The 25,181-nt window shown below is 37.0% G+C and overlaps 1 protein-coding gene across 1 annotated transcript in view; it reads left to right on the top strand.

Moving 5' to 3' along the window:
- Ctnnd2 (catenin delta 2) overlaps nucleotides 1–25,181 on the top strand; it is an 804,610-nt gene that overhangs the window by 278,123 nt on the left and 501,306 nt on the right. Inside the window, 1 exon segment of the mRNA XM_076916393.1 lies at nucleotides 13,299–13,411. Coding sequence (XP_076772508.1) covers nucleotides 13,299–13,411 — 113 coding nt within the window.

Genomic DNA, 25,181 nt, shown 5'->3' with positions numbered 1-25,181 from the left:
AAAGAGACTTTAAAAGTGAACACATAGTCGTGTAAGAAATGAACCATACATCAGATTTTGTTGTCTCATTTGGATTTAAACATGTTAATATAAGAATGGTCACGTTTTGACTGCTATTTCCTAAGCTGGGGAAAATAGATTTCACAGTTGAAAAGCAAGACTTGACATGTATATGCATATTAAATACCTTATCAAGAATGGTAAAGAGATCTAGGCTGCCTCTCTTGGTTTTCATGCTATACCACTGACACATTGAATGGTCTTAACTTGTTTACTTAACCCCCTGATTGTCAGTTCACTCCATTCCACACTAGTTCAGTACTTTTTGCATTATCAGTCTCTCACTGGGCCACAGTGAAGGAAATTCAGTAACACCGTAACACCGTAGCTGTTATTGCATAAGTGACAAAACCCTTACATTATCGCATAAGGTACAATTATAGTTGTGACTCAATTTATCTGGTGTTGCTCAAATGATGACATGAGCCCTTTAGTCAATACCAGCAACCACAGTAGCAATGAGAATGTGGATGGAAATGTGCTTCATGTGCATGACAATGATTTATGTGCAGGTGTTGAGTTACATAAAGTGTGCATGCGTTTGGAGCTGAGGGCATACGGCTCAGTAGATAGACTTCGTGATTAAATTAGATTCAATGGACAGATTGGATCAAAATATAGTTTTATTCTATGAAAAAAAAAAACCACAGCAAAACAAAATAAAGCAGGCAGGTGAACAAAATCACCATGGGACAATGGGGAAAAGAGGTTCTAAACTTTGTGTATCCCAAATGAATAAAGTATTGTCACGAACAACAATGAATCAGAAGGAAGTGAGGCTGTTTCTGTGCATATAATGACCAACAGTTCTATGTTCTAAGTCCATGAAAGATTTCACTGTGTACTTAGTCATGAAAAAGCATGGCAGCTGGCAACGATGTGTAGGAACAGGCAAGTGAGACGTAATGGTGTAACTTCATACACAGGCCACAAGTTTGTTTACACTACTCATCCTGAGATTTCTCCAAGCAGTCATTCTCATTAAGTATTTGTCAGTGAAACAAAGAGAGCTAAAAACTTACTGAGGGGATTTTATTAATAGTATAGAAGTAACTGAGACACTCCAGTGTTTTCCATAATGAAGAAAAGCAGGAACCTTGTTGAATGGTCACCTCTTCATCAAGAGCCTCATTTGGCTGACAGTATGGCCCCTGCTTCACTCAGTTACCTGGAACAAGGACTTGTGCTTTCTGTCACATACAAGCAGGTACACCATCATTTCCTGTTGCAGTATGGTAACTTACACTCCCATTTCTGTAATGTGATAGTGTCCCTGCACTCTTATCGATGGTCAATGGTAAATTGGTTTCTGTCCCGACCACTTCTATGTCTGACATGGCCTCTGAGTACTTTCCTCTCTACGCTCCTCTTCCCTGATACATTTTCTGTAAGTTTATTCATATTTCCTTCTTTCTACTCGAGCATCCTCATGTACAGCAAACATTGAATAGAGTTCAACTCTCTTACTAGATTGAAGCCCATCAGCGGGATCTCTGCCTGACTTAGTTTCAAATCCATTTCTTCTCTGCCTGTATCACTCAGTACTGTGTAGGATCCTTTAAGCGCATATGTTTCTTCTCCTATTAATTTCTTCTTTTAACAGTTTCTATTTGTTCATAACAGTGTAGATGCAAGAGCTTTGAATGCAGGCAATATAATTTTGCTTTTGAATGAAAAGTTATTATGTAAAAATTACTGGGACTAGCCATTTGTTGCCACCAAGCAAGGATGAAACAGTCTGCAGATTTGTTTGCTAGTGCTATAAAGGTGGGGTTTCTTTGACATACTCACCTTTCAAACAACTACCAGTATACATAATTTGATGTCAGCAAGGGAGAAAATTATGGGAGAGTGGGTGATTTTGATGCAAAAGGGAGGTGAGATGATAGTACATAGGGAAGGCATCTCAATTTTGAAACTAATTCTAAATGTGGAACTCACAATTTAGACCTAGGACTTTGGGAGAGGAGACTTGGTCAGTGGAAGAAGAACATGCCCCAATGGTTTTCTCATGACCAGAGAAGTTTGCCTTCACTCTGACAATTGTTAGGAACATTTCTTGCCTCTCAGCCATCTATTCACTCTCTGTTAATTGAGTATATTCTATATTAGGTGAAAGGAAAATAATAAAGCTAAGTATGGATTCTGTAGTCAGGACACAGATGGATAAAGAAAGAGGAAACCTATATAGTTGTGTATACACAAGAAAGTGTATGAGTGTGTCATTGATATGAGTGTGGCGGTCAGTTCTTCCCAGGCTATGATGAGAAAGGCACATAAGCAGAGCAAGTGGTGTTGACATGATAAAGAGATGACATTTATTGCCATAAAATTGAAAGACAGAGGTGGTGTTTTTGATTCCAGGATCAGGAGATGCAAAGGAGAGAGTGGGTTTAGGAGCAGTGAGAGTCAATGAGCATATGCAAAGTCCTCCTGAAAACACGGGTGTCTTGACTTTCATTGAAGCCAGTCTTTCCTTTCTTGAATTAAATATTAGAAGTCTACTTTCCCTACTACTGCAAGAGTGTTGGAGAAGGGCGCTTCTGTCTTGTCATTGCCTTTGTGGGTTATCCCCAGATTTGACAGTGACCCTCTTGAACGGTAAGGTGTGTTGTTAGAAGGAATTATTTTCATTGCTGTGTGAACTTGAACATCACAGTGGCAATTCTTCCTGTGTCTAGGAAATCCTTTCATTTTATTTTCAGATGTGGGAGTTGGGGTGGGAGGGGGAAGAAAGTTAAAAGGGGAGTATGAAAAGATGAGTCTCGTGTATTCCTTATTAAAGAAATTTATATGTCAGTTATGGCTGCAAGACTCCTGGGTCAGCAGTCTATCTAAAAATAGGGTATGGGATTAGGCTTAGAGTTCTGAAACAGTGAGATTCCAAACACATAGACTGGGTTAGACCTTCAGGTCCAGCCATCTTTGTGGAAACCACTTAGCCTCTTTATTTCTGAGATGCCTCAAATAATTAAATGCTTATTTTGTTGGTATAATATGAAGAATGAGTCAGTAAAAAGTAAAGTCCTAGGAAGCATGCAGCTTAAAATAATAATTTTCTAATTATTGCCCCAGCTACTCACTCAGCATCTATTAAGGACATTCTGTACCAAGTGAGGAGAAATATTTGGCTAATGCATGGTCTTTAAGATAATGGATACCGTTCAAGGAAAAAAAAATAGTGATGGAATTGAGTTCAGTAACCTCCAAGACTGCTTATATTCACTGTCCTTGGGAAGGCCATGGAACCAGAAATAATATGACCAATGCATGTGAATAAATACTTAAGACATTGACTGTCACTATTATGTGCCATTGCCATAAGTATAATAGGTACTCTTAGCACACAAGTAAACCCATCTCATTACCTGGAAAAAAAATATCAAAATACATACTCTGGAGCCTTGTTATCTACAAATTTATAGTCTATAGTCTAAGATATTTACAAGTAATTATAATTTTTTGAGAAATTACTTGGCATAGCTAACAGTCATCAATATAATAGTATTTCTAAACCTTTAATCAAGCCCTAATTGGGCTAACATCACCTTGAACTACACAGAAACATGGTTTTCCTAATTTCCAGGTGTCTGTCTCTCAGCTGGATTAAGTGAATCATAATTTATTTACTAACATACTTTAAATAGCCAACATGACCCTTTCCAAGATAAAGTACAGAATAAACAGATTAGAGCCTGTGGAATGCAAGACCTGGTCAGTAAAGGATGCTTTGTTATATTTCACTGAAACTTCTCTGGAAAGGTGCCTAAGAGTCTGCTTCAGAGTGTTGATTCCTGTCATCTGCTGTCTTGCTAGGTGACCCAGAATGACACGGTGGTTGTTTAAAACATCTATCTGTCAGCTTTGTAAACTTTTGTCGACAGCTCTTTGCCATAGTTTTTGACTCTTCAATGAGGTCTACACAGCTGAACAGCTGCCATTGATTTGTTCTGTTCTGTCTTGACATCATGGCTTGTTTTCCCCACATTTGCTGGACACTTGGCTGTAAGATTCCTATTATCACCCTGTCATTTCACCACCCTCTCTTCAGACGTGCCTTGCACATATCCCAGTGGGATAGAATTAACATTGCCAGAAGGTGGTGGCTATAAAGTCAACTCATTCATGTGAAATGGGAATTGAATGTTATATAAGAAGGAAGGTCATTCAGGATTATTTATAACTCAAACCCTCAATAGGTACACATAAGAGACAGTAAGATGCAAACTATTACATTTGCATGAGATACTGAGATAGAAAGGCCACCATCCGTTATTGTTACCTCCTCTCTCGTGAATTAGCATCCAAAGATGCTGCATTTAGTAATAATGAACAAAATTTCACTAGCCACCATTTTGCTCCCTGGTTGAAACTGTGCCACTGTTATAGACCCTGAAACCATTGTCTTAGTACCTGAGGACAAAGACAACAGCGATCTTTAATCCTCTCATTTTACGTGAAGCTGACTTGACTGTTAACACTGGTGCTTGTAAGATCTGAGTCTCATTTGGAGACAGAATGGCTGGTACATGAAGAAAATATTGAATCTGTATGTGTGTTGGGATATCTGAAGACGTGGACAGTCCTCTGACATCCAGTTAAAAGCTTTGGTTATGGCAGAATTGGATGTTCTTAGATAGGACTGAGAAAGAGGCTAGGCTGGAGCAAGAGGTCCATTAGGAATATAAGCACTAAGTAGACAAATCCACCATCAGATGCAGCCAACAGTGTGAGCAGAAAGGCTATGGAGAGACAGCGCATTGGTCCTCCAAAAGGTTGAGTCGTTAAAATGCCTCCTGTAAAGAGTACATGCCTGAAAATTGACTGCTATCTTTATTTCTCACCCACTGATTTGCTCAAAATAAAATGAAGTATGAACCCAAATTCCAGAAATAGAGGACACAGGAGGAAAATTGACCAAATCAGACTTCAGGGGAAAAAAAAAACACTTCTAAACCAGGAATGTGACAAGCACCTTGATTTTAGAAACTGTTCAAGAGATCATAGGGACCAACCTGTGCAAATCAGAATAGTCTAGCTCAGAGAGTTTAACAGTTAGTACAAAGTCCTGGAGTGTCATAGGTTCACCATTCCTCTTAGGTGTCCTCCTTTGCTCTGAAACTCTCAACTTTCTTTTAGAAATTAAACTGAATTGTGAATAAACAAGGTGGGTTGAATGTGTATTCACCCCTCTTCCCTGGCTCAAAAGGCAAAGAAATATTTTTAAGAAGAATATAATGTATAAATGCAGACAAGATGGATGAGCAAATGTGATTCATCAAGGCTATGAAACATCAGTTGGCAGAATAACTTTAATTAGTCCTATGAGAAAAGAAACAATGATAAGTTAGTAAAGCCGAGAGGCTTTACGTGAAAAATATCTTAGAACTTCATAGTAGGTGGTAGTTATGTAGGAGATGGACAAAGTACCCATCAAACTCAAGAAAACAGAGTTCTAAATAATGGAGAAAATTTAAGTCAAAAGGCATTATACAGAATTCATCATCAAAGGTGTGTGGGAATAGAAGTATAGATAGAGCACCGCCCCCCAGCTCCCAGTGACTAAACCACCAACCAGAGAGTGCACATACAGTGTCCCATGGCTCCAGCTGCATATATTGCACAGGATGGCCTTGTCAGGCATCAGTGGGAGAGGAGGTCCTTGGTCCTGGGAAGGCTCGGACGCCCCAGTGTAGAGGAATGCCAGGGTGGTGAGGGGTGAGGTAGGAATAGGTGGGTGCATAGGGGAGTACCCTCATAGAGGCAGGGGAGGGGGAATGGAATAGGAGGTTTGTGGAGGGGAAACTGGGAAGGGGGATAACACTTGAAATGAATAATTAAAAAAATAATCAAGAAAAAGGTAGAGGATAGCACAGTGCTTGAGGAAGAGAACAGCGAACTATTTACATCCTTCTTTCATGAGATGCATAATGTGTGGTACTCATTATACACACTCAGAACTATCTGTAGAAAACACAACCCAGGATCCCCACTCAGACTGCATTCATGTTTCTATCTTCAGTACACAAATATGAACTATTGGATATAGAACTAGAATATTTTTAAAGATGACATGCCATGCAAGTGTCCATCCCATATAGGAAATAACTATAAAATTTAGGAAGAGTAAAGCCACTGAACTAATGGAAAGTAGAAATAATTTCATAAATCTCAAATACCAGATGACAAGGAAGGGAACTTTCATAACATATTTGTCTCTTAGAATTTATAAACTCAAGAATACAGACAAACTAAGATTAAAGGAAGGAACATTTGAAAATTGGGAAGCAACTAATAATGTAGTGAAAAAGTAGAAGAGAAAGGTTAAGACAGGCAACTTGGGGATAGGTAGGTATGTTAGTATGTGAATAACAAGGAAACAATAATCAAAAGCACCATTTAAAAGAAAAATTCTAAAATAATAAGGGAAAGCACTAAAAATATACAGCAGAATGAATGTACTGAAATGCATATTTCACAGAAAATTCTGCTGACCATTCGTCAGATTTTCTAAAAATAGCTATTAGATAAGAAAAATCACCCAAAAGTTTGCCACGTGAGCAGTCCGGAGGAGATTCAGCACACATCCTGGGAGAAAATAGAAAAAGATTTTCCTAAAGTTAATACCACTTGCAAGTGTTCACATCCTCAACTGCAACGCTGACAAACAGAGATAACGAAATCCACTTTGACACACTGAGAGAAAATAATTTCCTTTCTAGAAAATCCTCTACTTTCATACCCAGCCCTATAATTCTCTAGGCACACACATGCTAAAATAGAGAGCTTTTAAAAAGTCATACAAGAATGCTTCTCATTCGCTCTGTCTTGGAAGAGATTTTGTCAAGAGAGGAAATCGGGAGGACTAGAGTATGTAAATCCACACAGGAGGCTGAGACAGGAGATAGTAAATGCAGAGGCCTGGCAATCCAGGGATGCAGACATGATTGGAGCAAGCCAGGAACTCTGGCAAGGAGTTCTTCCATACCTTCCCTTGATGGCTTCTCTCACAGTTTGCTGAAATATTTTCAAAGACATTATACCATGAGAGATATATCTGAGTGCTAGCAGAATGTCAGATTGGATTTATAATAGTTACAGAGACAACTAAACAAAGGAACAACAGCAAAAGCATGCCACAGTGCTAAAAACATAAAATTGTAGACATCAATGCATCTACCTGTTTGCTAGTGTCCTACAACAGCATCTTCACACTTGTTTCTGATCATGAACCTTTTAGGGGAAAATTACCTTATATTAAACAACCCAACTTTTCTACTCAAGAAGCTATAGCTTGTGATCTTGGTCAACTCTGTCATAAACAAACATGGTCTAATACAACATCAGCTGGCATCTTCTCAGAGGTAAATTCCAGTTTTGTGGTCCCTTCTGAATGATTTTTTTTTCATCTTGAAGGGACAGATATTGAATAGGTAATGATTATAAATGAAGTATTATAGCCACAGAGTTCATATTGTTAGGTCTCTGGGTGACATGATCTCATCATACATTATCTGTAATTTACACTTCTATTGTAACTGACCAAATTGTGTAATTCGGTTGTCCAGTATATTTTGAAAACCATATATATCCTGAGATGGCTTAAATTAAATACAACTTCTATCACCTCACATGCTTTGCATTTTTATAAGAACCAACAAATCTCATTAATTATCAAGAATAGAATGGCATTATTAAGTATAGCTGCCACAGTACACATTCAAATGCTTGCTTGAGCCTGTCCCTCCTACATAACTGAAAATTGCTGTCTTTTGACTAGATCCCAAATTTCTGTCATGTCACATAGACCAAGGTACCTTCTATAAGTTCAAGTTTCAATTCCACAAAACAGTGGGATTAGGTGATACTCTGTGTTTGCTTTGTTTTATTTAACATAGTCTCTTCTTTGGAAAATTTTTACATTTTTATGCAATTATCTTCCTTTTAAAGAGTAGATAAGATCCCATTGTGTGTGTGTGTGTGTGTGTTTGTATATATATATATATATATATATATATATATATATATATATATACATATATATATATATGTATATATATATATATATATATACATATATATATATATATATATATATATAATATACATATATATTATATATATATATATATTATATATTATATATATGTATATTATATATATATATATATATATATATATATATAATCAACTGATAGTAGTAGATTTTCTATTTTCGTGCAATTAGACACATCAGGAAGAACATGTTTCCCTCACAGTGTAGTGGGGAGACTTCCTGAGTCTTCATTACTGTGGTGCTATGTATCATCCTTGGATCTTCTTACACTTTAGCCTCAGGCATCCATCAGAACACATAATGATGTTTCCCAACACTTCTAATGAGGTTTTCCTTAGGGGGCGTCCTGTGCATGGAATTCTTTTCTTCTTCATGGTAGAAAGAAGTCAATGGAAACATTAATAGCTCAGCTCATAAGTGTACTTGGGAAGTCTCCCGACACTCTTGGGAATAACCTTCCAATTTCATCTAGTGCCAAGCCTCAGTGTGGGAGGTTTGAATCTTATGTCATTTATTTCCTGCAAGCAGGTCACACTGTAGTATGAACATCACTGCTATCCTGGTGTCTATTCTGTCTTCTCTCCTCCATACTAATGTCTAGTCTGCCTTTTATCTTCCCAGATGAACAAAATCATCACAAGATTATTTTATTATTTAATTCATGACTCAGTCTAAAGTTTCACTACCCTCAAGTTAGTGTATTCGCAGCTGACTCTCCATCACAGTGCTATATAAAACATTTATTGCAGAAATTAGGTGAACTATGAGTGTTCTGATTTCAGTTTCCAAACTGACTAGCTAAGCCTCCTCAGGAGACTTTATATGCTTTTAGACATTTAAAAACATTTAATAAACTCCATTTAATTAAAGGAAATAAATTATTAATCTAGGCTCCTCAGGACAAAGTTATAAAACTATATGATAATTTTCCTAACAATCCAAATGTGTTATATGAATCAGTGATGTACTGTTCTAAAAGTAAGGCTATTTATGTCTGCTGATCTACATTTTAATAAACTTGGAGTCATAGATCCAGTGTCTTCACAAATGCATGTTCTCCGTGAATCAGAGCAACATCTATATATCACAGAGAAAGAATATTTAGTGCTAGTTTTTATTTCTTAAAATGACTTTCACTTCAGGTCATTCTCTCTGATCAACCCCTTGTACAAATTCTCATCAAATCCTGGTGTTTGGCCAGTTTCCATATTGCACATTTTATAACCTAATTTGCAACATTTCCTTCCCACTGGACCTGTGAGGGCAAAGGTCTTAGTAAACTATTTTCTAGATCCCACTCTGCCTTACTTTTATTGTTTAGTCTATTCTCCAAGTCTAGAAAAATATCTTTGCATGTATTTCCTCAGTCTTTCAGGAAAGCTTTATCCCCAGTGAACTAGTTCAGCAACATGTAGCCATGGACAGCTAGTGTTGGCTACTTCTCTGCAATTTTTTCTTTTAATTCCAGTTGATCTCAGATGTTCTGCTGAGCAGAACCCTAAATCTTCCTGATTGCTTTGCCAACTCATATTGTCTGAAAAGAACTAAACCTGGATGGTCTGCATTCACTCTAAACACCATGTTGATTCAGCATGTCATCTTTTCATCCCCTAGACCCTTTCAGTATCCCCCAGGGCCACAGGGTCTCCTCCACTCTAAGAAGATAGTGGATGTTCTAAATGCTGATGCAGTCACAAGGAGGGGAGCATGTGAAGGGAGAGATGAACCCTCCACTGAATGGTCAATTACATATCCCATTAGTTAAAACTCTTTCCAACTCAGTTGTTAATCTCAATATAAGGCCATTCCAAGGTAGTGTGCACATAGCCTGAGAGTTCCCACCTCTGGGGAGTGGCACACTATGCCCGAAGTAGCCTCCTTCTTAAGGAAGGCTATTTGAACCATTTTCTTAGGGGAAGGGAGGAAATAACTGTTTAATACACAGGAAGACAGAAAAGGTGGTGGCAAGATGGGTATACAAATGCCACTGAAATTCCCAGGCTAACCTACAAGAAGGGTTTTCCTCAGGGGCAGAGTCTCTTATTTAGCAAAGCATACAGAAGGGAGTCTGCATGTAAAAGTTACTGAGGAACAGAGAAAGAACCGTCTAAAGGCACAAGAGAAAATGGTTTCTGGTATTCAGTTAAAGATGGAAATACATGCCAGCCTTCCACAGAGGGGCTATGAATTTCCTCTGTTCTTGCAATACTCAATAAAGTTCTGAGAGACTCTTGGACCATAATTGGCACTAAGTTAAATGCCCTGTTTTTTTGTGAGCAAATCTTAAAGGAAAGTGTTCAAAGAATTAAATTACCTTCCAGTGACTTCATGATGACTCAGAAGAGAACTGGTAACATTTATAGGAATATGAAGAAGTTCAGAACCCCAAACAGGAAAATGCAAGACGTTTCAATGCCCAAAGATCAGTATGTGTGCAGAGGAGCCCAGGCTGAGAGCCACACTGACAAGAGATGTCAATCAGCTGGTTCTGACCCCAGATGCTGCTACTAACAGTTACAAACATCAGAACAGTGACCAAAGTGTTTTCCTTCATGCTAACAAGAAACCCAGTTGAATGTCCCAAACAAGGTTATTGGGAATTCTATTTACTGGAGTCTGGGATAAAATGCTCTGTACAGAATTAAGGAAATATGGAATGATCCACAAGAAAAGATTATTTAACTTGAGTACACCAATAGAAAACATACAAAATGAAATTTAAAAATTTAAATAAAGAATTTGTGAGTTGAGGGTCAGTTTCAAGTAACACCTTGTATTCTCACTGAAGGAAAGCAGGCAGTGAAGAAAATTTGTAAAGATAACGATTAAATTTTCTTCTTATGTATGATGTAAGCTAACAATCCACAAACCCGAGCAGCTCAGTGAATTCCAAATAAAATTTATGTCAAGGAACATTATCAAGATTCACATAATCCATGATAGAGAAAAGTACCATGGAAGTGGGGAGAAAAAGACCTTATCTATAATCCTATAAAGTTAAGGCAAATGGAGACTTTTATAAAAATTGAGTTAGAAACAACATAAATGAGAAATACTTTGAAAAAGTAACTTTAGAAATCAGGATCACTCTTCTTTACATCTAAATAGTATTTCATCATGCACGTGCACCACATTTTCCTTATCCATTTGTTTGTTGTAGGACATTTAGGTTATTTCTATTTCCTTGTAACTGTGAGAATAGTTCCAGGGAGCACAAATAAGCCATCATTTGTGTAGCATGACGTTGAATTCTTTACGCAGAAGCTGAGGGTGGTATAGGTCATCTATAAACAGACATACAGGGGTAACACTAAATGTACCTAGCAGATTATTTATATACATATGGATTTAACAGTAAATAGAGAGTGAGGGAGAGTGAGAGAAAGAGAGAGCAAGAGAAAGAAGAAAGAGAATGAGAGAGAGAGAGACAGAGTGTGTGTCATTCAGGGCTCTCGAATGCTGCTGTACAGGAGAAAGAGAAGAAATGATGGAATGATGTAAGTACAGTAATTGTGTATAAAATTCTCAAAAAGATAAAACGGGTGCTAAATAAAGACGTATGCATGTCTTGTGAGTTTTAATGCACACTCCCTTTAAAAAGAACTTACAATTAAAGGAGGATGCTGTGTCTGTTGAAAGGGATGCAGACCGCTGGAAATTCTTACTATCTCTTCATAAGGCTGGTTGCAAATAAAAATCTTCCACTGTCTCCTATACATGGTCTCTCATCTCTCCTGTTGACTGTCTCCCCTCACTCCTGACCATGATGACCTATCACCCCCAACCTTTGACCATCTCTCTTTGCTCTTGACTGCGGACTATCTGTGGCTATTCCCAGTCACTGACTCACTCTTGGTGGCTTTCCCATGGCCCTGAGTGTTGAGTGGTTTTCCTCACTGACACCTAATTGGTTCCTATCCCTTGTGACTGCCGACTCTTCTGTCAGTCTTAACTGCTGCTTGTCTCCCATCTCTCCTGACCTGTAATGGTCTGCCCTCGTTCCTGACCATCAGACCAGCATGAAGAAAGCACACAGTGAGAGCAGCTGCAAGCCAGCTATGTGTCCTAGGTGTGTCTAACTAGATTTTGAACTGTGGAATAGATTATTGTACTGTGTCATCATAATATAGCAATTTAAATTCAAATCAGAGACTTCTGTCTGGCCTGTATGATAGTAAATGTGTGTTTGATACAAAAGTATGATTGGGCTTCCTGTAGCATGGGCAGATTTAAGACTGGAAATGAGAAACTGGATATTGGCGTGATGAGAACCTTCCAAAGAAATTGATTGTACCTAGAGAGGAGGCCAGGATACAGGTCTGAGATTTATTGAACAGGGGTCTTCGTGTTCACCTTTACCTGAAATAGTGCCTTTCAGAAATGTAGATGGAAAGACTAAACTTGATCCACGTATGTCCTCGGTTTTACCACTCTGATAAGAAGAGGGGTCTCTCATTTGCAAAGTGCCTTGTAATTTAATCCTACAAATAATGTCAACATCTAAACAAATTGCACTTTTATGGACAATATATTTTTAAACAACATGAAAGGAGCCATCACAACCTTCGGTATAAAAACCTCTTCCACAAATGTCTCCAGGTCGCTGATCAGATAGTGGACTGTTTTGAAAAGATAAACCCACTAACCTTTGAGAGATTTGAGTTCTCCAAAAAATCTACCTGTTCCCTATTTTCAGGTTGCAATATTGTTTTTCCTTCTTTATTCTCAAAATATAACTGTGCCCATAATTTAATTTTTGAAGCAGTTAAATATGAAACTGTAAATAATAACTGTTAACGTCTTTTCTTAAATATATGACTTCTTAGAATTTTACTTGTTCAACAAGATAAAAAATGATGGCTAAGTAGCAAAACCACTTTAGTTGGGTATCTCAACTAATTCTTGCTTCCAGCTTATGAAATGAGTATTTTAGCACATCTTAAAGATGATGAAACAGATAACAAATAACATATATCAGTGTAATGGGACCAGTGTGCTGGGACCAGTGCCCTGCACATCTGTCGACTTTTCAAGCCCCTGCTGAATTCTCCGGCAGCATCCTGTTTCTGAAAATTGATACCTTGAAAACTCCTGCTCTCCCCATCCATTCTCCCGTCGTCATCTCGGTTCTAAACTTATGTTCCGTATGCTACCATTCATCCCTGTGGTGTGTTTCTTTCAGGAATTACAGTTTGAAAGGCTGACCCGAGAGCTGGAGGCTGAACGCCAGATCGTGGCCAGCCAGCTGGAGCGATGCAAGCTCGGCTCGGACACAGGAAGCATGAGCAGCATCAGGTATGGGCTCTGGGCTCCCAGTGTTTTCTCTACTCTGAGTTGCCATCTTAAGTAGTCCTGTTTGCTTCCTTTGAAAGCTAGCCAGGAACTGGGACACTCAGTCAGATGGGAAAGAAGCTGGAAGGGACCTGACTTAAGATTTAAGTTGTTCAGAGGGTGTCCAGAGTACTGATTTGTACTGAAACTCCTCTTAACAAAATCAATACTTGTCCTGAATGCAAAATTTGTATAATTTTACACAAAGGGAGGCTTTGGCTGCAGTAAAGTGTTGGGAATCAGAAGATGTCAAGTCACAGTTTTTGTTTTATTTTCTTTTCCCTCTAAATGATACAGAACTGCATATTACTAAGATGAAATGTTTCAATAGCATCCAAATTGTTTGCTAATGCATAATGCTGTTAAAAATTACTCCTCCGGAAGCAACTGCATATGGAAGAATATTTAATAGTTTACAGCTGAAAGTGGTCAATTAGTTAGTGTGAGATGTATCTTTTCAAACATTCAAACAGTCACTTGATTACTATATATTTATTGTAAGCATATTTATGCTAGAATAATTTATAATAAAATAAATTGTCCTCAACGGGCTCATATATAAGGTTTAACTTTCTGTTCTGAAACAGTGTATTTGTCTGTCATCTGTTTGACATTGTGTTTTGGGTAGTTTTCATGTGTAGGGAAATTTCATGGCTAAAGGAATAGTACCACTGTGGGAAAATGGATTCCGATATCTCTCTGACTGAATGCAAGGGTAGTTTGTTTGTTAAACATTAGCAAACAGAGGCAGGGAAGCTGTAGAGAGGCTTCCACCACTGCTTTTACAGTCCACTTGTGAGAGTCAGCACCTTAGTCTGTCATGGGTGGAAGACTCTGTTCTACAGAGTCTGCTCTACAGACACTTTATTTTGAAAGCTGCATTATGAGTTTGGTTGGTTCTTTTACCCTGCTCCAAGGTGAGAATTAATATACATGGTGACTCTAGGCTTCTGATATTGTTCTCTTCTGAATTGTAATGAATTTTTTTGGTAGGAATATTTGCACCCTGTGTTTGTGAACTTGGTTATAATTATGGGTAGGATCTTGCTTTCTATTTGCAGAGCCTTTTTGAAGGTATGTAGCTTAGTTACATTTTTCTTTCCTGTGATAAGACACCATGGCCATGGCAACTTATAGAAGAAAGAACTCATCTGAGGTCTACAGTTTCAGAGGCTTAATTTGAGTCAGTCACAAGTCATGGCAGGAAAGGAAGAGGTAGTGTCATGAGGCTACATGTGACCACAGACTGGGGCAGACAGAGATAAAAGTGGGCACCACGATAGCCTTCTTTTCTTCTTTATATTTAATCCAGGATACTAGTATGTGAGAATGTGATCCTCACATTCAGGTGGATCGTCCCTCTTCAATAAAACTCTGAAAAAAATCTCATGTATCATTAGGTACCCGTAAATCCAATCTGCTTGACAGGGAACATTAACCGCCATGATTTGGTGCATGGACCTGCTCACTAGTATTTCTGTGGTCTCTGAAACTCATCAAGGAAATGTCTCTAAGAATCCAAACTCACCAAGGCACAAGGAGAAAGGGCTAGTGTGCTGCTTTTGCTTTGGTTTTGCAAGATTGTTTCAAAGTAAATCAATGGCGAAGAAAAAAAATCAGCATGTATCCATCTCATCATGGGGCTCTGGTATCTGAAGATCTGTGGACTAAAGTATAACGCCTTCTAGGAGGCTCCTCAGTCTGTGATTTGGAAGGACTCTGAGCACTCACTAAGTTGACATCTGTTTTGCTTTTAATTCTGGTATTTTATTCTCAGTTATTTTACCTGTCCATCCACATCTCTATCCTGAAGAACATTGCCCAGTGCCTTTTCTAGGGAATAATCAATTTGGAAAATGTATCCAATATTATTCTTCCAACAAAGGTGTACAAACGTTTCCTTAAGCAAGAAAACATGTTTGTTAAGTTGATGTCACAAGTCACTTTTGCAGTCATCTTCCTAAGCTATTATAGGTTACACGCTTTACTTTTATGAGAAAATAAAAGAACTGTAGACATATTCTGAAGTTATTTTTCTGAACTGAACATATTTTTTTAAAAAGAATTTATTAAGTTTGTTTTAAATATAAAATTTGGAGCAGAAGTGTCCATCACAGACATTCCTAATTTCATGCTTTTCCATGAATATGTCTCTCTTATCTCATTTCTAGTTCCTGGCCCTTCCATACATTGTATTTAAATCCTAAAATTACTCATTTAAGATTTCCTATTACCTTTTTTTTTTTTCTTAACTCTATATAAGGGAGGAAAAACATTCTAGCATGATTCTGGGTCCAGCACATCAATTTTTCTGCATAGGCTTCCAATCAACTCTTTCTTATCCAGAAACTATAAGGGCACAGTTAGTGAATGGAGCACCATGTATTCATATAATCCTTCTTTTCCCCATTGTCAGCTCTTTGGTCTTCTCTCATTTGGGCTAGATTCTTAGGTTACTGCATAGAACCATCTAGTATTATATCTGTACAGCCACAGAGATAAATTAGCTTAAAGCTGCTGTGTCTTCTTATTACATTAACTCGAGTGAGTTTCTCAACCACTAAAAGTAGGTGTCTGTCGACTCTCTAGTGCCTCCACTGATTCACAGGTAATTCTTCTAAGCCAGACCTTTAGTGTACACACAGGAAGTGGCCACGAGTAGTAACTGACTGTGGAGATAGTGAGAGCCCACAGATATCATGTTATATCTCTGCTGGGCTGTTGTTGTTGTTTGGGCAATACCATCAATCTTATTGCATATCAACATTTCCATCCTACAAAGTACAGAATATATCTTATGTCATTTTTCCTTAGATTATATATTTGTACCTAATGTCACCATACACGACATATGTCATTTCAGTCAACAGTGTGCCACATGCATGGCCACAAATACCATAGGACGATAAAACCTTATGATGTGATCACTTCAGTTGGTGTCAGTCCATATAGTGTTTATAAAACTCACCTCACTGTGCACTTCTTGGCTTGTCTATGCCTATGGCTAGGTAACATAGGACTCTGCATACTTGTCATGAGTATACTTATGTAGCAGTACATGAGACTATTATTTTTCCGGTATATAATTACAATATATGAAAAGTACGAGCTGACGTTTTCAAATAAGAACATATATTCTCACTGTTCATTCTAGTGAGATTTTTGTAAAAACTACTTGCTAAGATAATTACCTGAAGTTTAGGTGTAGTTGGATGTTATAGTAGACTTATGTAAGTTTTAGGCTTATGCAGTATTCTGATATAAAAAGATGATAATGGCTTTAAAATGATAATAATAGCAATAACTTTTAAATTACTAAAGATAATATTTACTGAGCAATTTCCATAGAGTAGGTATAATACCATATGGCTCATGTAAATCAGTAATGTGCTCTAATTACCCTATGTAAGTTTTAATTTTTCCTTTGGAGATGAAGACATTGAAAATATTTTCTCAGATACAAAAGATATATACTAATTTTTGAACCCTAGTATCTTTCCCCAAATGCAAAAGAACCTTCTCTATCTGTTCTGCCCTTTTCACGTTGGGAACACAAACAGACTTTAACTGACTTTCTGCATTCTTTTATCCATCTGTCAAAATGATGATTATCTTGAGATTATTCATCTGAATATGTTTCTGAGACTTATCCTTCCACGAGTGAGATAAGATGTTATTACTGTAATTATTATATAGAAAGGCTGCTCAGTTTTCTCCCGTGAGGCTCTGTTTTATTCACAGACTGTCCATGGCCATTTAATAAATTTACTAAAATTTGTGGTAATAAAACTGGATACTGTATTAAGTCCATTGTTTTAAAATCGACAATAGTCATCTCTGTGAGGAAGAAATGTAGGTCACTTAAAAGTTTGAGTGCCTAACATTTATAGTCATTTGGTAGCATCACGTGATAACGTGTCTAAACCTTCTACCATTTTTGAAACCAAGCTTCTTTCCAAAATGTCATTTCAAAGAACTATTATGTACTTTACATCTAAAAATAACCAATTCACAAAATTTTATTCACAGATACTTTATCATAAAACAGATGGTAGAGGAGAACTATATTGAATTTTGAAATATAACATTTTGATTGGGAGCAAAATGAAATCTGTAAATGTTTAATTAGCCTAGAAGATTTTTTTGCATGTTTCTATTTTGGAACGTTTTTTTTTTCCCCTCAGAGATGTGAAATGATGAGTTTTTGGTTATGTAAATTATATTTAAATTTCATCATTGTTGGGCTGGGGATATTACTCAGTGGTAGTTGTACTTCCATAGCCTGCATGAGACCCTGAATTCAGTGTCCATCACCCAATACAAACAAAAGTAAGCACAGGTCTATTGTGTTTTTAGGTATTGGGTAGCTTTCCCTGGGAATATATTTTCGATGTCTTTGAATTTTTGTTTTCTAGCTATAAAATTGTGATAATGCTTTCCTATATCTTTACAAAGATAAAAGGGAGAAAATAAGTAAGGAGCCTCATAGGTTATCGCTCGTCAATCTTGCATGTTTTCTTTCTGAGCAAATGTATGGAGAACCAATTTTATTGTTTCTTGATGATTGAGCAACACAGATTATAAAAACCACTTTCACTCTGGACAAAAATATGTATCAGGTAATACAGTGTTTGTATTTACAATCTAGAGCAAACACTCAGAAAGTGAAACAATGGAAGAAAACTTACACAACGAACCTTACAATGAACCTTTTTCTTTTATCAATTTTAGGCCGGGGTTGTTTTGTTTTATTTTTCTGTTTCGCTAATGAGCTTTATTATGTCTTTTGTTTGATTCTGTTTGGGTGTTGTTTCTTCTTGTTCTTTTTATTTTTCTTTCTTATTTATTTTTATTGTTGTTGTTCTTGTTCTTATGCTTCTTCTTCCCATCTCTCCTCCTTTTCTTCTTCTTTCTTCTTCATTTTCAAGTGTATCCTTGTCATTCATATGAGATCTCTCCAGTTGTTTTCCTTTACTTGTTTTGCTTTTTGTTGTTATTTCTGTTTTGTTTTGTTTTTCAGCTTCTTTGTTTGTATGTTTCTTAAGGCATTTCAAGCTATAAACTTTCCTATGAGCTACCTTCACTGTGTCCAGAGAGTTTATATTATTGTATTTTCATTTGGTCTTAAAATGGTTTTTGTTTGTTTTTTTTTAATTTCCTCCTTGATTTCTGTCTTGATCACTCTTTCATTCAGTAGTGAGTTACTTAGGTTTCATGAGTTTTTATATTTTCTGCCATTTCTATTGGTGAAAGTAGAGAATTGAAGTCACCTACTATTACTGTGTCAGGTTCAGTATGTAATTTTAGTATTATTTCTTATATAAACTTGGGAACACTTGTGTTTTGTCATGAATGTAACATTTTTTATTGAGCATGTAATATCTTTCCATACACTTTCTAACTAGTTTTGGTTTGAAGTCTGTTTTGTCAGATAGTAAAATAGCTACTCCTGCTTGCTTCTTGAGTCTTTTTGCTTGGGATACCTTTTTCCATCCTTCTACCATTAGGTAATGCCTCTCTGTGGTGGTGATGTAATCCTGTCTGCTAGTTTGTGTCTTTTTATTGGGTAATGGAGAACATGAATAGCTATTACATGAATATTAATGAGTATTCCTTACTAATTCTTGTTACTTTGTTGTTGTGATGTTGTTATAGGCATTTGTTTGCTTGTTTTAGACATCTCTTGGATAAATGTTCTGTGAATGTCACTCCTCATGTCATCTTGGGTATACTTAACCTTCTCTTTGGTTTTCCTTCCAGTGTTCTCTTTAGAGCTGGATTGGTATGACATAGATGCAAAATGTTTATTTGTATTTGGGATCAGTGATTGTTTCTTTACTTGTACATTAGAAAACAGCTGGTCCTGGGTTTGTTTCAGTTTTTTCTCTAATGTTCTTCATCTTGTTCACACTGTCTTTTTCAGTCAGGAACCGAATATTTTTCTTCCTTTTTTTGCATATGTGAACATGTGTACATGCATAGGAACATGTCCACATGTAGATTCCGGTGTTTGATGTTGTGTGTTTTTTTCAAGTGTTTTCCGCCTTATTTTTGAGAAATCAAATCTTACTGAATCTGGAGTTCACACATTACTGAATCTGGAGAGACTCACAAACAAACCTTGGCAGGGGGCAGCATCTGATAATGCCCCTCTTTCTGGAGATAGGCCTTAGAAGTTAAACAATAGAAATTAGTGTCTCCAAAGGTTTCAGTGTTAGGTAGAGAGTTCCTGGAAACTCCATTTAGTGAAACAAACAGGAAAGGAATGGAAAGTGAGTTTTTATTTAAATTATTTTTAAATCATCTGATGCTCTAGACCAATAGTATACACTTAACTTGTACTAGAAGCTTTACCATTTCAAACAAAAACTTCTTTGTTTGTTTTAATACACTGCATGTGAATGTATTCTAATTCTCTTTTATTGAGGAGAAACTATCAGAATTTTAAATTTAAGAGATTGCTGTGTTAGCAGCAGGCAGTAAAGATGTTGCCTAATTTGTTGACAGTGCAGCAGGATTTATAAGGCCCAAGATTCTCAAACATCTGCTTGTTTAGTGCCTTAAGAACTGAAGAGGTTTAAAACCTGCCACACATTGTTGCTTAGTCTTATGGACTTATTTGAGAACATAGCTCTCAGCAAGAGTTTATTGAAAAGATCTCTCCAAGGAATTGACTGCTGACTTTTCTCAAAATTTAGCAATTAACCTTCTTTCTCTAATGTGTGAATGATGGTGTCCACCTGTTGAGAATTCATTGTCATTTTAACATCCCTCATTTAAGGTAAGTCATTAAATTGTGTCTTTAGGGACTCCGATATTGCCTGTTAAATCATGAACTTCTAACCAATGCTTGGCTTTCCTTTAAGGAGTTCTTGTAGGGTGATGCTGAAGACTGTGGAGTTAGAACCTGTGAGTTCTAGATCTGCATGTCAGCATTCCATATGGCCAGCTTCATGCAGTTCCTCTTTTTCATGTTCTACAACTACTTGAATTCAGGAGAATGCTTGCCTTTTAGGTTTGTTACAAGGGTTATTTGTAGAAACACAGAAAATTATAATCTTTGGCACTCAAAAAGTATTTCATACATATGGACAAGTCTTGAAGTTTTACTTAATTGATCCAAATGTAATATGACAGTGTTCATGTTACATTTATAAAAATTAAAAAATGCCCCAATTCTCTCTCTCTCTCTCTCTCTCTCTCTCTCTCTCTCTCTCTCTCTCTCTTGTCTCTCTCTGTCTCTGTCTCTGTCTCTGTCTCTCTCTCTCTCTCTCTCTCTCTCTCTCTCTCTCTCTCTCTCTCTTACACACACACACAGAGAGAGAGAGAAAGGGGGGGAGAAGCTTTTTGTTGTTTTTCTTTTACTTGACATGAAATTATGACTATACCAAACTAAGAATAAGTCTTCTAACCATTGCCATTTCTAGACAGGAATACTATGGTAAAGTCATGGATGTGATGGGTGTATGGTGTTACAGCCAGGCCACATTGAAATATCATACTGTTTTGGATGATAGCTTTAGTATAAAATTTATAGTCAGTTTCATATTGATTGTTACTCAATACCAGTGAATTCTTAGGTCACTGTTAAAGTATTGATAAAGTGTATTTAATTTCCAGCCACCTGGTACCAAGAAAGATTTGTACTAATGAGATTAATGTGGGAATAGATAAAAGTCATTTTAATCACTTAAACCATAAAATTGTTAGTCTTTTTTGAATACTATGAATAGTTTGAGGTGTTATGGAACCTAAAGTCATTGTGTGAAACTTGTGTTCACCCTCCTCCTTCACCCAAAAATGAAAGAAGAAAAAAAAAAAAAAAAAAAAAAAAAAGAACTGTGCCATTTGCCTTATGGATATGTGCCAAAGACACTGCAAAATAAAAAACAATGAACATGGGTTGTGATATCTTCTAGTAAGAAGAGCAGGAATGTAGAAAATCTATTATACATTCACCAATCAATACAAATCTTGGGCATACTATGTGCCTCACAATATAAGATACTGAAAAACAGCTTCATATAAAAAGAGAAATTTGCCTTCTCTTGTAAAAGCTATAGTCTTAAGAGCCTAGACCAGTAGGTTGTTGTTCAGGGACAGATTTCCTAAGGGAAAGAGCAGGGCATCAGAAAATAATGAAAAGAGTAAAACTAGCCAGGAGGTCTTGCACAAGCTGTGTGTTATGACAGCCAAGTTTATGATTTGCAAGAGAGAAATAGGACAGAGCCTGCAGAAAGTTATTGTATAATGGAATGAAGTCAGCAGCAAGCAGATCAAGTCATGTTGCACAAGGTGAGCAGGATATCTCCTCAAGTGTGTCGGAGACCAAGTATTCAACAGGTTTGGAATTGGTAAGTCCAGTCTCTGCAGGGGAATATACAAGATGCTAGGAAGTGAATGAAATATTAACTCTTCTAGGCCCTGGTCCCAGTCCCAGACTAAATTCTGACAAGTTTGCCCTAGGCAAGGACATGGGTCTAGGTTTTCTTTCTCCTTTCATGGGGGCCTGTAGGAAAGCTTTGCTTGACCTGGCCCTCAGTGCTTACCACTGTCTTGAAGACGACACTTCATTCAGCTCCACATCCTGCCTGGGCAACAATGGTTCTCTTAAATGTTCACAGCACAATGTCCGTTGAGGCAAGCTTTGTGTTTTTGCAGACTACTCTTTCCCAAGAGAACACACGGAGAGATGATTGAAAACACAGAGGAAGGAAATGAAATTGGTTGCTTTCATTCAGGGCGGGGCTACCGAAGCATACTTTAATCTTAACCTTGACCATTTCAAGTATTTATTAGATTGGCTAATGAACTGGCACTCCAGAGGGAAGAAGTCAATCATAAGCTTGTTTTGTGTGTAACACTTGGAGTCAGAACAGAGGAATCCTAAACTAATGAAGAAACAAAGCTCCAAAGAATATTTGAATGGTTTTAAAGAAATAATGAAAACTGAAGAATAAGGAAACCTTAAGGAAAAAGTAGAGGAACTGTTGATGGTAACATCAGGGGATTGGATTTCCAGTTTTTCACAGAAGATTTAACTGGCTTCATTCTAGGGAGAATTCTTTCATTATAAGTAAGAAAAGTACAAAGCGAGTGAAGCCCTGAGATGCTAATTAGATCCAGTGATATTTTCAAGGAAAGTAATTCTCATATAGTAGACTAAATTATATATTGTTTTTGAAAATGTTATCATTTATTACAGGGCTTTAGTTTAATGTAAAAAGAATGTATTTAAAATTAGGATATATAAATATAATTTTCAGAAGCAATAATTCAAGATAGTAGCATGTGCACTTTGAATATATAATATTTATAAGTTCATGATTTTTAAGAAAATGTCTCTGGCCAATAGCTATTAATAACTCCTTTTTCTCTTTCCGTTATCTCTCTCAGGAGGTCAGACTAATGCATTTCTGAATTTCCTATCTTATCATTTCCTTAAGTTCTTTATATTTTCCACACAGATTCATCTAATATATAAAATGCTTAATTTTCTTGTTTTTGAATTTTACATATATGTTATACATTTTTTGCAAACTGCTTTTTTTCAAAAAAAAATCTCATTTCTACATTTCAGGATCCCTTGTGTTGGTGTGGGCGCTTTGTAGTGCGTGCGTTTTTTTAGCTCATACCTTCTATGCCATCACGTGACTATGTTCCAGGGACTCTGTTATGTATGCAGAATTTTTTCTAAATGCAAGCTTTAACTCCATAAACAAATGCCTGGGAACATAGCTGAATGGCGTTCATGGTGTGGGCAAGCTTTCTTTCTCGTGGGTATGGGATGAAGAGCAACAACCAGGGCATAAGGCTCAGAAATTTTCCAATTCTTCCCACGGACTCTCAGCAAATGCTTTCTGTATTATTATTCGTTCTTCTAAATCTGGTACATTTGAAGCTGTCATTATTCTAATTTCTGCTCTAATAGAAGACTAAACACATTTACTAGCTATTGGTGTTTACAATGCTCCTAAATGATATTCATGCATTTTACATATTTTTCATATTGACATTTTCATTTTAACTTAGGTATTTTCATTCTTAATATATTCAGCTCTGCTGGTCAGACATACTACAGTCTTGTTCTCCAAAGTGTTTGGTTTCCTTCACCTGCTTGTCTCATCTTTTGATAGACAGATAGTCGGCTTCTTTGTTTACTTGTTTTCTGTGTGTTTTGTTTGTTTGGTTGGTTGGTTTTGTTTTTATTAGCATGCTTGTATTTTTCCTTCTTGGTTCTAGGTTTGTGTTTCCTAGGAACTTTCCAGCCCCCAACCCATAATATTTAATTTTAAATTAAACCAATTTAATATCTATATGGTTACAATTTGACACAAGCTAGAGTCATCAGAAAAAAAGGAGAGTCAGTTGAGGAAATGTCTCCATGAGATTCAACTGTAAGTTATTTTCTCAATTAGTGATCAGTCGGGAAGGACCCAGCCCATTGTGGGTGGTGCCATCCCTAGACTTAGGTTCTATAAGAAAGCAGCTGGATAACACATGTCAAGCAAGCCTTAAGGTGCACACCTTCATGGCTTCTGTATCAGCTTCCAGATTCATACCCTGTCTGAGTTCCTGTTCTGGCTTCCTTCAGTACTGATGGAAGCCAAATAAACCCTTTTCTCCCCAACTTGCTTTTTGGTCATGGTATTTCACTGTAGCAATAGAAACCATAACTAAGATATCCAGTCAGTGTTTCTTTTGGGGTTTGTCTTTAGAAACTTGCTTTTGAATCTTTAAATAATATAAGGGATTACAACAGTGATCTGTGTGAGTTCCCCATTCATTGAGAACGTATGAGTTTCTAATGTTGCAATCTGTTGATTGTTTTAAATCCAGCATATCAAGGTAGATTCAGTTTTCCTTTCCTTTCCTTCTTTCTTTTTCTTTTCCCACGTAAACAGTAGACTTCTGTGTGCTCCATAAACTTCAGTGGTGTCCCTGTAATGAATCACATGTTTCACAGCTGTGTGGTCTACTTCTGGGAAATTTATGCTTGATGTTACAAGTCATCCAACTCATGAATATGATACGATTTATTTCATTCTTTTAACATGTTTCTTGATGGAATTTACACACCTATCCTTAAAAGTTTCCTTCCTTCAAGCTGTTTCACATGTGTGTCACACACACCGGCCTTTACCCAGCAAACATTTCAAACAGTTATCAGGTTCGTGTCCCTTAGAATGTTTTCTTGGTAACATTAATTAACAGAGTTCTGAATTTCAATTATTGTATTCCCAGAAGATGTGGGTTTGTTCTTCCAAGCACAAGTGCTTTCTGTTGACTTCTCAGGCCTGGTGAACTAAACTGTCAGTCTGTCCTGGAAGAGCAGCATAAAGAATATAAGCTCAGTACCAACCCCAGAGAGGTAAAACCCCTCCTCCTCTGAAACACCTTACTCCCCTTTTGTTTATACTCAGGTGTTAAGGGAAGCATGGCACCTGAATTTCCACTGGCAAGTATAGCTCCTCTCCTCTTAGTGACAGCACCACCACAGATAATGTAGTCATGGTTTTCCCCTACACATAGGGGAAATTTATTAAATTTAGCTTTAAATTGGGCACAGTAAGGCTGAAACAATGAAAACACTGCAATAGTGACCCGGGAACAGTGTAAAGCATACAAGACAGTAAAAATTATTTAAATGGGTTTCTCATTCTATCTCTCAAAATATCTTCTTGGATTATGCCCCCCCTTCTTATGAAGACTGGAGATAATACAGTGATTGTGT

This window comes from Arvicanthis niloticus, chromosome 19 (assembly GCF_011762505.2).
Source record: "Arvicanthis niloticus isolate mArvNil1 chromosome 19, mArvNil1.pat.X, whole genome shotgun sequence".
NCBI lineage: Eukaryota > Metazoa > Chordata > Mammalia > Rodentia > Muridae > Arvicanthis > Arvicanthis niloticus.
This window is presented reverse-complemented; position numbering and strand designations above follow the sequence as displayed.